The sequence below is a fragment of the Protopterus annectens genome, chromosome 5.part0 (assembly GCF_019279795.1).
Source record: "Protopterus annectens isolate FY-2018-M chromosome 5.part0, PAN1.0, whole genome shotgun sequence".
Lineage (NCBI taxonomy): Eukaryota > Metazoa > Chordata > Ceratodontiformes > Protopteridae > Protopterus > Protopterus annectens.
Genome location: NC_056735.1, coordinates 1,783,981,764 through 1,783,999,819, shown reverse-complemented (window position 1 = coordinate 1,783,999,819; position 18,056 = coordinate 1,783,981,764). Strand labels below are relative to the sequence as shown.

At 36.5% G+C, this 18,056-nt stretch overlaps 1 protein-coding gene across 1 annotated transcript in view; it reads right to left on the bottom strand.

The window, feature by feature from the left end:
• The window catches only part of LRCH1 (leucine rich repeats and calponin homology domain containing 1), a gene marked incomplete in the record, with an annotated part of 1,693,846 nt that overhangs the window by 376,035 nt on the left and 1,299,755 nt on the right, over positions 1–18,056 (bottom strand). The window contains 2 exon segments of the mRNA XM_044072038.1: positions 12,584–12,689; positions 16,315–16,474. Of these exon segments, the coding sequence (XP_043927973.1) occupies positions 12,584–12,689; positions 16,315–16,474 (266 nt within the window).

Below are 18,056 nucleotides of genomic sequence, written 5' to 3'. Positions count from 1 at the left end.
GAAGAAGTAAATGAAACATTAAATATAAATTAAAAAATGGTTTTAAGTACGAATAAAGAGAAAAGTAAAGGATTTGGTTTTGAAGTTATAGGAGGTATTGAGTTTAATGAAAAAATATAGATGTATTAAGAATAATATTTGGAAGGAATGAATACCGACAGAAACAATAGGATACAGTACTCAAAGAAGTAAAGAATAGGACTATTTTTTCAAAATCATATAGATTTTCCTATAAAAAAAGCACACTTGTTGAACACCACGGTAATAGGAAAACTTTCTTATGTTGCTAATATCTGTACGATTCCTATTAAGTATGAAAAGGAACTAATGATTATATTTTCTTTTATATGGGGCTCTAGACTGAAACCAGTCAACACAGGGATTCTATATATGAAAGAAAAGCAAGGAGGCTTGGGTTTAATAAACACAATAGTACATGCAGCATCTTTTAATTTTATACAAGGTATTAGACGGAATTATGAATGAAAATAAAAACTTGATAAAAATGATACTATATTATAAATATAAAGAACTGTGGGAAGGAATGGAAGTTAAAAAACATAAAAGCATTGTGAAAGAAGAAATGAAAGAGTACCAAAACAAAATTGTGTTAAGGAAAATAGAGAATATATGTGAAAAAAATAGAAAGGAATGGTACTTAAATATTATGAAAGCACTTTATTGCATTGATCCATGGAAAGATTTAGAAATAAATAAGAAAAACATAATGATGAGATACAATAACTATAAAAAGATTAAAGAATGTACTGATTTTTTTTTTATGGAGATTGTCTATTAGGAAATTTCCTGTTAAGACAATTATGCCATACAAGAAAAAGCAAGCTAGAATATGTAATACATGTGGAGAGTTTGAGACTACTGAGCATGTGTTTTTGAAATGTGAAAGAGGTAATTTGTGGAAAGAAATATGCAAACATAATAGGGTGAAAAATGTGTTAAAATATGAACAAATAAATACAGACACAACAGAATTTGGTTATTATGGTGCACCAAAACAGGAAGGAAGAAAATGGACACAGTAATATTTTGTTTCATGGACTGTATGGAATGAGAGACTAAATGAAATTAAATACAATGGAAAATGGACTTCAACAAAGATTCTGGAAAAAATAATGTTTTGGTTGTGGATAAAAGAGTGGGGGATGCTTAAATTGAAGTTTATAATGTATGGAGTTTTGTAAATAAGTAAATATATAATGTATATATCAACAAAAACCCTACTGTTTCGAGCTGCTAGATGGTACCCGAGGTCTCCTACAGCAGCAAGGAAGAGGCCTAACAAAAGCATCAGCATGGAGGACATAAAAGGAAAAATGCAAGGAACATTTGTTCGATATGGAGCATCTGAATGCATATAATGATTCCTGTGTAGTGGATGATACAAATGAGCATTGTCTCAATGGAAAATGAAGCAAATCCACTGCAGTGATGTAAAACAGCAGAAGCAGTTTCAGGAGGAGTTGCAGAAAATATTTTATTGAAAATAGTTGAGAAGGATTCAGGTGGCAGTTCTGCTGCTTCATGGAGTAAGATAGCAGATTACCATCGTCAGCACTTCTGAAAAAGTTGCATGGATATGGAAAATTGCGTGGATATGGAACTAGATGATGGAGCAGCAGAGAATGCAACAGTTAAAACTTATGCAGTAGTGACAAAGTAAAGGAGGAGAGCAACAACAAACTAAGAAGTCTGGTCACAGCAAAGAATGCAGAATTTAAAAACTTGTGCAGTAGCGACTGCAGGCCAAAACAACCACAAGTAAAACTTTCTTTAAAAAGGAGAGAAGACCAACTGTAAGAGTAAGAACAAAAATGACAATATAATGCACATTATATGCAAGGACAATTTGGTAACTGTCCTAGGATTTAAAGCTCAAGAAATTTGGTCTTTTATAGATATAATACATATAATAATAGACACAAATGTGACTTGACATTAGAATCTGAGGGACTGATGATGAAATTTCTGGAACTGTGTAACAAAAAAGACATGCATGGATGGAAGGACTATTTGTTTTCTGGTAGTGATGTAAACATTAAAAATGTAACTTTGCAGTTTAGAAATATTGAACTGGATGATGATGATAAAAATTAATGCAGGGTTTGTGTGAAATTGTTGACAACACTGTGAAAGTTAGAAATGAGAGAAACTTATGGAATGGAAAGAGGAGCTTGGAAGCTGTTTTGAAATGTGAAGAACATGGTGAAACACTTGCCAAGTGTTATTGTTGTGTCTTGTTGTACAGGGACATTAAGAGAGGCTGTCCAGCCTAAACCATGTTCCTTTTGTGGGGAAGTTTCTCATTTAATTAATGATCATAACCAGTCTGGGGAGACAGGAAAAACATACATGAGGAAGGACAACATGCAGCCAAGGGAAAGGGCGAACTAGGTAAAGAAGTAACTGCACAAAAAGAAAAAATATGGAAGAGAAAAGAGATTACTTTGCATACAGGACGAAGTCAGAAGAAGGAATTGATACTGTTTTTTGAAGTTATAACCAGTCAAAATCTGACTCTGAGGAACATGGGTTGTTTGTACATAAACCCAAGAAAAAATATTCAATAAGGGAAAGAGTAAAAATAAGAAAATCCAAAATTAAATGTTTCCCCTAAACCTATAAAGAAGGAAAAGTAACAATTTCAAAGTACTTTCAGTAAATATGAACAGTATTATTAACACTGTGAGGACGACAGAGACACTGGAATGCTGTGCTAAATGTGATGTGGATGTTATTATGCTAGAGTATGTGAGAGTCCTGACAAGTGAAGAAAGACTGCAAAACAGAAAAACGGCAGGATGGAGTATGGAACTTGGGAAGTAAAAGTTTTTCCGAAGTGGCTGTATTGTTTAAAAAAGTGAAATACTAGATATAACATAGGTAAGGATGGGAAGGTTAACTGTTGTGGCTGTGAAGTAGAGAAAACATATTTATAGAATTACAGCATTGTATGCATATATAACTCACAAGGAAAGAGGACCTGCTTTATCAATTATTATACTACATGGTGGTTAACATGAAAATTATAATTACAGGGGACTTGACTGTGATTTACGGAAAAGATGTTAAAAAAATATAGAAGAGATAAAATATGGTAAATTAACTGGGTGGAACAAAAGTCAATGGAATTAAAGAAAGAGCACTTACGTTCAACATTGATTATTTTAGCAATTACCCACAACTGGGTGTGAGTATAAGCAGGATCCACCCATAATTGATGTTATTTGATCACAAATGCAAAGCCCAAGGGATGAAATGAAGCTAACAGTGGGTAAATCCTATGATACCAGCATCCAGGAGGGGGTTACTGCTATTATGCAATATTATTACTTAAGAAACAAACTGCTTACCTTTTTTAAATAATGTCTTTGTATAATGGCGCTGTAGTGTTCCTCCACATTTTTTACTGTTTACTGAAGTACTGCGCAAGCGTATGGGACTTTCTTTCACATGCTTGTACAGTACATTAGTACTGTTCAAGAGAAGCAACGGAGAAAAGAGAATCTCTATTACATTTTCCCCTTAATGCTATTATAACCTCTTAATGCAAGAAACCTGGACAGAGCCCAACATAATGGGGGAACAAATGTCCAAAAATAGGGAGAGATTTTAAAAATTGCTCTTACAAACTTAGAAAGCTGTCAAAATAAGAGGTTTTGTGATCGTGTGCATTTTCTGAAGGATATGAAGCCTAAACCTCAGATGTCTGTCATTATTTAATGACTTCAATCCTCAGTGACTGGCTAGAAAACTAAATTTTTTATGAGAAAAAGATCAAAACTATAAGGAGAAAAGCTGGACATTATACCAAAATCCGGACAGTTGAGAGGCATGACTGCTGAGATTTTAGTACAGAGAGTGCACAAATTCAAGGAAAACCAGGTATGTTTCTGTTTCTTTTATTTTTACAGAATGCACCTGATTTTTCTCATATTTTGCCCTGTTCCTCAGCATATGCCAATACAAAGTCTGGCTGCTCAATAGTAGCTCAGCAGCGCAGCTGGACTTTTGTTCAATTGGTATATGCTCGATTTACTATGGGTATGCTGGTTGGACTATAAAATCAGTGTGCTTGTTTTTGAATAGTGATGAGCTATTACTATATAATTTGTATTATCAGAAGGCTTAGAGTTAGCAGATAGTGATACAATTGTGATGGGCTTTTCAAACCATTTAGGTATGGATGGAGGTAATGGAAGACAGGGTGTAAATTAAAATAGGAACGGGAATAAAACAAAGGAAAAATTATGGGGTAAAACTGCAGAGTGGGAAGACCTGCAGTTATGGAAGGATCATATAACCATAAAAAACATCTATAAAAACTAGCACGAGTGGTGGAATGAATTTAAGAAGTATAAAAAGTATATTTTTTTCTCAGTTTCAAGATGACTGATGCAAGAAAGGAAGAGAAAGTTAAGTACGGGAAAATTTACAGAAATGTACAGAATTTAGAGAAAAATACAAGACAATATTATGATATGGAAAAAACTATATAAAAGAAATTGAGACCAAATTAAGGCATTGCTGTTTAGGAGTTATCTGCATATTTGGGTAAAACAGTAAAAGAGGAAATCAGTATGAGAGAAATAAAAATCCAAAAGGAGAGGTAAAAGGTGCACGAGCAAATTATGAAAACTGTAGTACAGCATGTGGAAATATGTATAATACAAGGACAGAAAATGAGATAGAATGGAAAGTAAATTAACAGAAAGAGTTAAGGAAGAATTTGAAAAATAATTTACTATTGGTGAATTGGATGAAGTACTTAAAGAAAATGTTTATTTTCCACTATCAAGCTCAGATGGCATAGGGTATGAAATGTACAATAAATTAATGTACTAGTAAAGCATTTTGCAAGTGTAGTGAGTGAATGGTTGAATGAAGGTTTAGTTTATAAAGAGCTATGTAGTGGGGTTTTAAAATTTTTAAGGAAGAAAGATGAAAAGGACCATCATGTTAAATAATATAGCAATAACCCACAGCTGTGTATTTGTAATGCTGGACTCACCCATGGTTGGTGTGGTTATGTCATGACAGCGAAGCCCTGGTGGGTAAATCAGCATTGGCCACACCCTATTATACAATGACATTAAGAAAAAAGTTACTTACTTTTATTAAATAATGTCATTGTACAATGGTGCCATGGTGCTCTTCCACTTCTTTTTGGGAATCTTCCCTTTGAAGATATACTGTGTACGTATATGGGACTTCCGTTCCCACGCTTACACAGTAAGCTTACACAGTACATCAGTGACGCAAAAAGCAAGCAATGGAGAAAGGATGATCTCTTTGCTATCTTTTTTTTTTTTTTTTAAGGAAAAAACCCTCTGGACAGTTTAGAGGTATGAGAGAGTGGGTAAAATTAAGGAAAATCAGGTATATTTCTTTAGTTTTGCAGAACGCACTTGATTTTCCTTGTATTTTCTTTGCTCTCGTTTGTACCTCTCGAGCTTTTGTTTCAAAAAATGTGGACAAAGCATAAATAAAGTAGGGGAGCCAATTGTTAATTTTGCTCTTATAAATTTAGAAATCTGGGAGAATGTGTCTGTTGTGTGAAGGGAAAGCAAGTCTGAAATACATGCAGTTATTTAGTGACTTTGTTCCTCAATGATTTGTTGGAAAATCTAAAATTTTATGAGGAATGAAGTCATAATGACATGCATTTCAGTTTAAAACTTTCTTTGCTTCACATTAATGCCTGTCTACCAAACAACAATAGAACAAAAAGTCTGGGCACTCAATGGTACTTTAGCGACCAGACTTTCTTCTACTGGTGTATGCTCAATTTACAATAAGCTCTTTGGGCTGTCCAATCAGCTTGCATATTTTTGAATATTAATGGCCAGTCATTGTACAATACTTATAACATTTTTATGGGACTAATACAGAGGATAGTGGAAGAAAGTAAGAGGGATATTATGGAAGAAAGGACATATGGTATTAAAAGGAAAGGGATGTCAGAATTGCTTGTGAGTGAAATTGTGGGTGATGTTAGAAGTTAAAGGGAGGATGTTAAACGCATGGATTGTGACACGAGCAGGGCATTTGATACTGCTTTGTGGGATGATATAAAGAAGTACGGAACAAGTAACAATTAGGAGTGTGTGCAAGCCAGAATATCAGAATAGAGTGAAGGTATTAGTGAATGGATGGCGGAGTAAAAAAATATGTCTTAAGTGTGGTATAAGACAAGGATATTCAACAAATGAAATATTGTTTGCATTGGTGATGAATGAGATAGTGAGTAAAGTAGCTTATAAAATGAAAGATGCTAGATATGTAATACAAAAGGAGATGGTGATACCAGTAATTCTGACACAGGTACTAAGAACAAAATATGGCTGAGGGAAATTATGGTTTATCTAAACAGATGCTGAAATGAAATAGGAATGACCTTGAATAAAGATCACAATAAATGTTTGCATAATGTGGTGAAAAATGTGTGTGTGTATTTTTTAATGAATTAAGTGTCTTTGGCAGGAATAAAATGGAAAAGTGATGTAGTTATAATCCAATGAGAAGCGTTAAAAGAAATGAAGAAATACATCTTCTGTGGAAGACTCCTGGTGGTGTGTTAAGACTGAATTAAAGGTCTGTGGTTACTAATTTTCAGCTACTTCAGTCAGAGAAAGTGAAATAAACACGAAAACTCAATGGCGACATATCTACCATAAACTGTTTTGTGCATTCTCTATTATGCTTCGACTTGCTTATTGTTCATATAGTTCTTTAGGCTGTGTTGTGCTCAGATTCTTTAATGTAATTAGTTACATCTGCTTTGTTAACTGTCTAGTATTTAAATAATTTAATTTAGCCGGGAGTTAAATTGCTATGGTTTGCTATTTTCTTTATGGTGGACACATGGCTTAATTTTTCTTTTACTATGCTTCAATTATAAACTATCACCACTAGCCTGGTTTTATGGCTACCTATATGGCTGTCAGCAAGCCATCAAATGGCAATGGGAACTCTCCATTGTTACCTGTCACCCTTGGTGTTCCAACAAGGTTCTATCCTTGGTCCCCTCCTTTTCAGTATATTTACTAATCAACTTCAGTTTTCAACCCCCTTAGCCTCTATAGTCCAATATGCAGATGATTCAACTTTAATAAGTTCTGCTCCTTACCTCAAACAACTTGTCTGCTCTACTCAGGAATCCTTCCTATCCGTTGAATTTTGGCTGTCTAAATCTCATCTTATACTTAATCCTTCTAAAATCAAATTTATGCTATTTCACCCCACTAAATCTCATGATCCCTGCTCCACTTTCCAGATTTACTCATCCAACAATACATTAAGACCAGCTGTATCATAAACAACATTATTTGGTGTCATTATTTATAATAACCTAAAATGTGATCACCTAGCACAGACATCAAAAAACTCATATTAGACTAGGTTCTCTTTAAAGAATTAAGCCTTACTTACAAATACCACAAGATAAGACAGAGAGAACTCATCTTCTGTCTTTACTCATATACGCATCTCCCATCTTTACAAACCTAAAAGACAAGTCTAAAAAAACTGGAGACCTGTTAGAATAAAAATTGTTAGATTTGCTACAAACTCTTCACACCAAACACATCACTGTTCTGCCTTACAGCAACTGAATTGGCTTGAATTACCCCCATCAACTAATATACACTCAGCTCTCAATTGCACATCAACTCGTATACCAATCTGATAAAATTCCTGCCCTTTGTCTCATGCTTTAACCCTATAACAACAAGAACCTCCAATCCTCCCCCAAATCTCTCCTTCATGTCAGTAAATCCCTCAATAGAGCTGGTGATGCCCTTTACTCAAACTATATTGCCAAAAAATGGAATTCTATCCCTGAGACAATTTTAACTACACCCAACACTTCTCATTTCAAAAACAAAATGCTGAAAGATTACCCAAGGCAGCAACTGGATCTGTTCATGTTCTAGTGCTGGCTGACAACTTCTTCCAACTCTTTTTGTGTCTTCCAGACTTTGCCTATTACCTCAACTTCCTTTTTACTTTTTCTCCCTTTGCATACCCTGAATTCCTATTGTATCTCTCTCTCCCTTCTATTCCTTTTTATTTTACTATTACCTCTAACTCTTCTTTTACCAATCGTCCTCCTCTTTTTATTCCCTATAGCTTGTCCCCCTTTCCTATTTATTCTACTTCTTTGTCTACTCTTTTCCCTTCTAGACTGTGTCCCTTTTTTATTAATCCTCTATATCACATACAGTAGACTTAACTTGTGTTTGTAGTTCATACATTCAGTTGTTTTATCATTTGCATGTTGATCTAATCTATATAGCTTTTACATCTTTTCTCTGACTCTACTCTTTATATCTCCAGTCTCTGAAACACATCTCTGTATAATTCTGTATATTCTCTTTAATTTCAGTCTATTGTAAATCTCTTTTCGTATAGTCTTTTTTGCATTGGGTTTCTCTATAAAACCTTCTAAATTTTGTTCTTGTTAATTTTTTGGCATCGATAGATTCTCTAAAATTATACACTCTCCAAGTATTGTTCTTTGTAAATATTATTGTATTTTTATGGAGATTTTCTCCCCAGGCCTCTACTGAAAATGGGCTATCACCCAGTCGGACTATTCTGGTAAATAAAGAACAGAAGGGTGTAGTGGCAAATCAAAAATTTATAGTCTAGTATAAAAGTTCCTTCAGGGTCTTCTAGACACATTAAAATGTATTTACTTTTCACAAACATTTCTATTTTAATACTTTGATGTTTGAAGTTAAGACTCCATTTACAAAAGCATTTTCATTTAAGTGAACCATTCTTCACCCAGCCTCAACACACAAATACATCAATCTGTAAGAATATTGATGTCCTTGTCAGACGTCTTCGTGCATGTCCTTTTGCAATGATGCTCAAATATGTGTTTGAAAAACAAGGCAGCAGGACTGACATAACTTCCCCCAAATACACACAACACCTGGCTTCCAAAACAGTTCTTACAATTAACTTCTTTACACAGGAGGACTTTATGGGTGTGGATGAGGACGTTTAACTGTCGCATGTTAAATAATATACATGATTGTGGCACACAGCCCTGTCTGCATTTAATAAACTATAAGAATGTGTCAGAGGAAAAATGTAACCAGTAGACACAGGAGTAAATATAAAATGCTTTAATAAAACTCTCAGAATTAAAACAAATAAAACAGATAAGCACTTTCGCAATGTAACTAGTTACTTCTTCAGACCAATAATACACACACACACACACACAGACACACACACACACACACACACACACACACACACACACACACACACACACACACACACACACACACACACACACACACACACACACACACACACACAAACCCCAAAAAAACAAAACAAAAAAAAAAAGACAATAGCCCAGTTCAAAGTTACTGCTCAAGACCGGGTTCACTACTAAATTTCGAAATACTGAAATACCGAATTTCAGTATTTCGAAATTAGAAACCCGAACGTTCACAAACCCGACAGTTCAAAATCGCGATATCACAATCCCGAACACTCAGAATACTTGCCAATAAGGATATAGGCTTCCTGTACCGTTAAGTAGCTGTACGTTGTACCGACAATATCATGGCGTCCAACACCATAACTCCACCAGGGAATGTGGGTGAAACATATACCAGGGTGAAATCACACAAGGGAAAGGATGTCCTTATAATAGAAGGGTACGTTTACCACCTTGAAAAGACAGCGCCGCAGAGGAATTATTGGTGCTGTAAGTGGAAGAGAGCTATGAAGTGCAAGGGGAGGGTAATAACTACCGCCGTTGCAGACGGGGAAGAAGTGTAAAAAAGTACAGCACACATGCATGCAGGGGACCCAACAGAGGCTGAGAGGTACAGTATGTGTGCATGTTTAAAAGAGAGAGCACGCATTTCACGGGATACACCTTGTTTACTTGTTGAGGATGTGCTAGCAAGCACTTCCCTAGATGTAGTACCTCATCTCCCAAACAGAAGGGCTTTGCTGCAACAAGTGGGGAGGGTAAGATGGAAGGGCACCAGACTTATCCATAATAGATGTGTCACGTTACAAGATGTAAATGTGGAGGAGTATGCACTCAAAGCAGGCAGCTTCATATATAAGCGTAGCAGTGATGTTAGTGGAGAAAATGTTGTGTTGGTGTTCACCACAGTCAATAACTTGAATGACCTTAGTAATGCAACTATTTGGTTGATGGACGGGACATTCTTCTACAAGGGGGAGATATGTAGGCAGTTGTATAGCATTCACGGTCTGTTACGCTGTGGCGGGTACAGTAAGTCCGTCCCGCTATTGTACTGTCTCATGACTAAGAAGTCGTTGCGGGCGTACAATGCCATGTGGGATGCTATTTTCCAGTTGTTAGAGCAGTATGGCTTCCAAATAGATCTCAGGTATGTACTGTGCGACTGAGATAGCTGCCAAAAGGAGCATAGCAATGAACTTTAATGGGGTGAAATCGAAGGGGTGCCTTTTCCATTTTAGCCGTAATATATGGCGGAAAGTCCAGCAGCTGGGACTGACTAAACTTTACAACAGTAACCTGCGGTTCCAGCTGAGTGTGAAGTGTTTGATAGCCCTGGCATTCCTTCCAGAGGATGACGTGGTAAGGGCGTTTAGTGAACTTAAGAGCAGGTTTCCGACAGAGGGTCAGGAACTTGTAAAATACTTTGGGGACTGCTATGTGTTGGGGAGGAATAGAAGATTTACCACTAGGTCTGCCTGTGTTGCTAGGTTTCTGCCTCTATTCCCCATTAGTTTTTGGAATGTGTTTGACTTGAATACCTTGTGTTTGCCACGCACGCAAAACTCTGTGGAAGCGTGGCACCGGAGACTGAAGTGTTTGTTGGGGGCAAAGGCAACTGATTTAGGACTGCTTATGCATACATTGGCCAGAGAACAGGATAGGGTGGATGAACATAGAAGCCAGCTAAGTGCTGATAGTCCGCCTACACCTACACGACGTAGACTTATGGTACGTCAACAACAGTTTGAACACATCCTGGCCAATCGTGAGTCGTACATTACAGAGGAATACCTGCTTGCAATAGCACGTTTACTGCAGTTATAAGCTGTGCATTTGTACTGGTTATGAGATGTGTGTTGTGTATCGTGTGAGGTGGTGTGTGTACGCGGGTTTAAAGCGATTCTATGCTTCATGGGTGTTTTGCAAATGGTGGAGGGTGTAAAATGTGAAAAACAGATGCCAGAATGTGTTTTTCGATATTTTGACAATTCAAAATTGTGGCATGCGTGATTATGAGCCGCCGGGTTTGTGAACGTTCGGGTTTCTAATTTCGAAATACTGAAATTCAGTATTTCGAAATTTAGAAGTGAACCCCTCAAGACCATATGACCTTAATAGCAACCTTAAAGGAACATATTCATTAAGTCCTCTCCCTTTATTACTCCAGCTGCAGGATCCACTTCATTTCAATACATTTGGTCTTAGGTTTACATCTCCTCCTCTGATAGTCACACTAATGTTCTAAAACACTAAACCTAAAAACATAACTACCAGCAGCAAAAATTTGTTTAGATAGAGAATTTTTAGTATCATACCTGTTCACACTGTACAAATGTTCACGTATGTGATCCCTCAACATTCTGTTTTCCCAACATAGAAACTATGACACACAGCACAAACAGATACATGGGTCTATATTGCAAGCTCGAAAGCCCTAATAACCGAATACAAAAACGCTGACACATTCTGCGAACCGAGAATACACCGAACACCTTAAACCATGAAATTAAAAAGCTCGAACCATCATACTTGTCCCACCCCACCGCCCGCTACATACTACTTACCCAAACAAACTAAATAAACACATACATACACTAACCAAAATCCTACTTCTAACCCTAAACTAAACCCTACTACTAACCCTATACTACATCTTGCATATACCACCATCTATGCACTTACCTTAACCTGCACCCTAACCCTAAGGTCTTTAACTATCGCACACTTACTTAAAGAGCTATACCACGGAAGGGCCAACCATGACGATTCGACATTTCAGATTTCGCACTTCAGGACGATCGATGTTTACACGGTTCAATGGAGATGTGTCGGCATTTACGAATTCGGGTAAGTGCTTCTTCGAGGATGTAATAGGGAACCCAGATACATATACCAAATTACTACTTTTGCAGGTAATAAAATACTTCAACTTATAAACCTCGTGTGTCAGGATGTATAAACTCACTACTGCTATTAACACACTAGTACATATTACAATCCCAACATGGATGAGCACCCACGCTACCACACATTTGTTATCTTAGTAGTTGGTTTATAACAAAGTAGTCTCTTCAAAGACCTATTATTCCTAAAAGAAAATTTGGGCGCTTCCCCCAAAATACTCCTATATCTCTCATCACACATAAAAACTTTAAAGTGCTTTCATACAATATCACATATCGGATGAGTGTTGTATGAAAAGGCAATACTCATTCTTAAGGTACTCACATTCCCACTACTAGGGTTTTCCACTTAAAATTATTACCTGAAAAATAAGGCCATGCCCTGCCATCCCTCTGAGAGGTGGTCACCTTTTACATGTGCTGCAATAATCTCACGTATACCATATCCCCTGTTAAGAAGTCTATCCGTGAGATCAAATGACCGTTTCATATTTTCATCTCTAACATTCAACCTGGCACTCCTAAAAAAAAAAAAATAAAAAAAATAGTCCTTTTAACCACATTCTTGAAAACGCATGGGGAATACATACTTTGTGAAGTGTGCTCTGCTTCTGACATGGTTTCCTATATAGTTGTGTATCCAAGCTTGTCTGGGTTCACCACCTGTACATCTAGGAACTCTATACTTTCTGTTGAGAAATTCAAAGTAAAACATAAAAAAGCAGTTGTCTGTTGCAAATAATTAATAAAATCATGCAAAGAGTGACCGTGCCTGTCCAAACCAAAAAATATAACAAAATGCACACAATATGAAACATACTGCGTAAAGAAATTGCTCCTATCAAACACAAACAGGAGCTCCCTATATGCAAGAACAACATTCAAATAGCTATTGGCACATGTAGGGCCCATAGCCATTCCCACTTTCTGAACATATTTGTTGTCAAACACAAATACATTATAATCCAAAATATTCTCAAGTACAAATTACATGAACATACTCGGCTGTATAATCAGAGTTTCTTGTCAAAAAAAACTTACAAACTCGATCCCAGTATCATTTGGTATCACTAGAAACAGTGATACAACATCTAACGTTACGAACAAGAAAGTGTCAGTAATATTACACAAGTGGTTAGGTTCTGTGAGCATGGATGACAGACTATCTAAATCCATGAACTCTTGTGTTAATGCTTCTGTGACTGGCAACAAATCTGTTTTGGGTACTAGTTATCAACGAGAAGCACGATATAGCTAGTATCCAATGTGTGCAGTTATCTTTGCGAGATTAGCCTTTAACTTCTATTAATGTATCTGATGGGAGAGAGGGTTGTGCACTTGACCCTGTTGTTGCAGAAACCTGGGTAGGTGGTGAGCCTATGTCAGGTACCTTTTTACAACTGTTCTTACCAAAGCCATTAACTGCAAAAAACCAGACAGACCACTCGCAAAGCAGAGGCAGGCAGAACTGGAAGAGGACTCTGATAACTGGCCAACTGGAACTAGGCCCTGTGGTACGGAGAAAGATAGCAAAGACCTAGTTGTGAACATCTCTTCCTTCGTTTTGACCAATGTGCAGAAAGATGTGTTGAATAAAGGGCTCTTGTTTGTTCCCTCAAGAGCTTCTAATTCATGCAATGTATTAGCTGCTTAGACTCTTTGTGGGGAATATATCGCCACAGTTTTTATTTGGAAATGGTTCAGTTAACCAAGGCTTTGATTTTAGAAAACCGAGTCAGTTTATACCTGCTAATACTCCATTATTTGACACCTTCCTTAAACTATGTGAACATGATATACAACGTTTTTTAGCAAGTAAGCATAGAAAAGACTTCTGTAATTTAACTGATTCTCAGTATAGAGTCCTTTTGGATTTGATGTCTATGGAGAATATCTATATCAGACCCACAAATAAAGGAGGCATCATAGTTGTCATGGATACTGCGGCGTATTGTGCAGGTATGCATCAAATGTTATTTGATGGGTTGACTTACAATATTTGTTCAAAGGCATCTATTGATAAAATGGTACAGAGTATACATACTGTTCTATTTAATTTATTAATGAAGGATCTATGACCAAAGACTTAGTATTGGGTATTTTATTGTTAAGTCCTCATTGGTCCCAATAATATACAGCATTCCGAAGATCCATAAATGGTTGGTACAGGCTCTGTTGCGACCAAATGTTTCTGGACGTGGTTGAGCCACAGAGCCCTTGTTGATTTATGTAGAGAAGCAGCTACATCCGACATTGAACAAGACTGATAGTTTTGAAAGACATGGGACATTTTTTGTCTTCTTTATATGAATGGTCGTTGACTAACATTACCGACACTTTCTTGTTTGTGACATTAGATGCTGTATCACTGTTTACAGCGATAGCAAATAATACTGGGATTGAATTTGTAAGGCTTTTACTGACAAGGAAGTCTGATCATCTGATTTGTACTTTACTTGAGATTATAAAGTTTTGTGTTTGACAACAAATATGTTCAGAAAATGGGAGTGTCTATAGGCACTACATGTGTCAATAGCTATGCGAATGTTGTTCTTGCATACTGGGAGCTCCTGTATGTGATTGACAGGAGCAATTTCTTTTAGCAATATCTGCATTTTGTTGATGATTTTTTTTGGTTTGGACAGGCATGGTAATTCTTTTGCATGATTTTATTAATTTGCAACAGACAGCTGCTTTTTTATGTTTTACTTTGAATTTCTCAGCAGAAACTATAGAATTTCTAGATGTATGGGTGGTGACAACCCAGACAGGCGTGGATACACAACTATATAGGAAGCAGTGTCAGAAGTTGAGCACACTTCACAAAGTATGCATCCCCAACATTTTCAAGAATGTGGTTAAAGGATGATTTTTTAGGAGTGCCAGGTTGAATGTTAGAGATGAAAATATGAAACAATCATTTGATGATCACACGGATAGACTTGTTAACAGGGGATATAGTAGGAGTGAGATTATGGCAGCACGTGAAGAGGTGACCTCTCAGAATGTTGGCTGGGCTTATTTTTCAGGTAATGATTTTAAAGTGGAAAATCCTAGTAGCGAGAATGTAAGTACCTTAAGAATGAGTATTACCTTTCCAAATAACACTCATGCGATATTGTATGATATTGTACTGAAGCACTGAAAAGTTCTTATGTGTGATGACAGATACGAGTATTTTTAGGAAAGTACCCAAATTTTGTTTGAGGAATAATAGGTCTTTGAAGAGACTACTTTGTTATAAACCAACTACTAAGACAAATATGTGTGGTAGTGTGGGTACTCATCCATGTGAGGATTGTAATATGTGTCAGTATGTTAATAGTAGTGAGTTTAAACATCCTGACACGCATAAGATTTATAAGTTGAAGTATTTTGCTACCTACAAAAGTATTAATTTGGTATATGTATGGGTTTGTGCTGTGTGTCAGTTTCTATGTTGGGAAACCAAATAGAAAGTTGAAGGGTTGCATAAGTGAACATATGTCCAGTGTGAAAAGGCATGACACTAAAAATGCTCTATCTAAACATATTCTTGCTGCTGGTAGTGATTATGTTTTTAGGTTTAATGTTTTAGAACCAACTGTATTGAAACAAAGTGGATCCTGGAGTTGCACAGTGATAAAGGGACAGGACTTAATGAATATGTGCCTTTAAGATCTCTATTAAGATCACATGGTCTTAAGTGGTAACTTTACTGAGTGTGTTTGTTTTTGTGCATTATTGATCTGAAGCGACTAGTTAGGTCGTGAAAGTGCTTATCTGTTTTATGTTGTTTTAATTCTGAGAGTTTTATTAAAGTTTTTTATATTTAGGGCTGTGTCGACTGGTTACATTTTTCCTTTGACACGTTCTCGTTTGTTATGTTAACCAGTCTTATCTGCTGATTCGGGATGTATTTAATTGATTTAATATACTATCCTTATGGCAGAGATCACTACTTTTATGTAAAAAGCAGACATTTTTATTAGAAGAAGAGGTATAAACATGCTGATGAGTCTTTGCATGCAGACTTCTAATTATCCTTTGTTCCCTTAGGCTCAACTTACTTCTTAGCAAGATCTGCAAGACCAGTACATTAAAGCAGAAAATAAGGTACAAGGAATAATTAAATATTACAACATATTTGGTATAAGATGGTCTTACTCTGGTGTTAAAGAATGCATTTGACTGCACTTTAAACTTGCCTTGATGTAGTTATTGAATTTAGAACTGAGGCCCTCTTGCTCCTCAACAAACGTCCTGCAACGCTCTTCTGAACTGTTATTATTGTTAGCCACAACAGCTAGCACTGGAGTGGAGCTTCCTGAAAAGAAAAAGATAATTGTAAGAATCTGTACAAATGTTATCATGTGGCATTTCCTATAAATTCTTACTAGTCATACACCACATGTTTTAGAAATGCAAGGCAAGACATTATATACTTTTAATGCCAGATCAATCCTTATGTAGCACAGCATGCCACATGGAGATTTAAAATGATACTGGCAACTTACTAAAGCCAAGACTGCATTCACTGAACACATTTATAAACAGTGCATTAGTTCAATGGCATACAGGGTACAGCCTCATCTGTCATCATAGCTACCTAGGTTCATGAAGGTCTTGGCCATTTGAAGAGTTGGCCAGAATGGTGGCAGTATGGGAGAGAAGTGGGAGTAAACATATACAGATAAGCTCATCCAATGTGCGTGTTTGTGTGTGTGTGGGGGGGGGGGGGTGTTTATGCCTACTGTGAAATGCCATCAGGCACAGGCAAAGTAGTGCAGCAGTGGAGTTTTGAGAGTAGAAACAGGCACTATGGATCTGGCAATGCGTAACTTGTCTTCATCTGTTTGCCTTATGCTCCTGCCCTTGGTGTTAATTAGCAAACAAAAACACCCCGAATCCTGTCCAGATTTTGGCCATCAGGTGTCCAACATAGTTCAGTTTCCAGTTGGGGGGGGGTGAGAAATCTATCTATTGCCAAACAGAGCTAATGGTAACCAGAAATAAAGAATAAAAAGACAGAGGGGGAAGAATCAGTAATCACTTAGTTTCCCTACTGCTCTTCATATATTTCAGAATTTAAGGTAAATGTGCCACATAAAAGATTACACTCCTAACACAAGAAAAAAACTCACAAATTATGCAATGAAACCTGCCAACCCAAAATGGTAAAGGTCTTAGTTCATCCTTATTCACTCCTTTAATATACATAAAGGAATATTTTCTTTTAACTATTATGAGACAGGACATTTTCATTCCAAAAGTTTGAAAACCAGTGTTAGTTGGTAGCATTTGATATGATTATCCTATATAGTTTCTATGTACTTTTTTATAAATTTAAAAATTGTGCACAGTTTTAACTGGTTAATTAAGTGTTATAAAATGAGATAAATGAAATCTTGGTCTACCGCTTAGAAGATACAGTTTGCTAAAATGTCAAGTTTTGATATTCCAATAAAAGTCCTTACTTTTATTCCAGGAATTTTTTTTATTTAGTTAATTCACTGTGGACAGTGTTCTCCACCAGAGTCTATCACCCCCCCCCCCCCACCTAAATAGAGCTCCACTTTTTTTCTATTTATGTATTTACGTTTTAACACAAATAACCAAGAAGTCATGTGACTCTCTCTGGGGTTTCCCAGAAGCACCGTCTAAGTGGCCTGCACTATGTTATATCACAGGCAAATGAAGGCTGAGGAAATCAAACCCAAGATGACAGGATAAAATTGATAAGCAATCTTTAGCTTCTTTAACCCTCTGCTCTAGGCTACAACATGACATCATGCTCATCCTCATTCGTCAACCTCAAGTTCCTCTTCAGAAAGACCAACCAGCTTCTGATCTTCCTTCTCTGTTGGACCACATATGTGGAGTTGTGCAGATCATCTCCTCCGAACCTC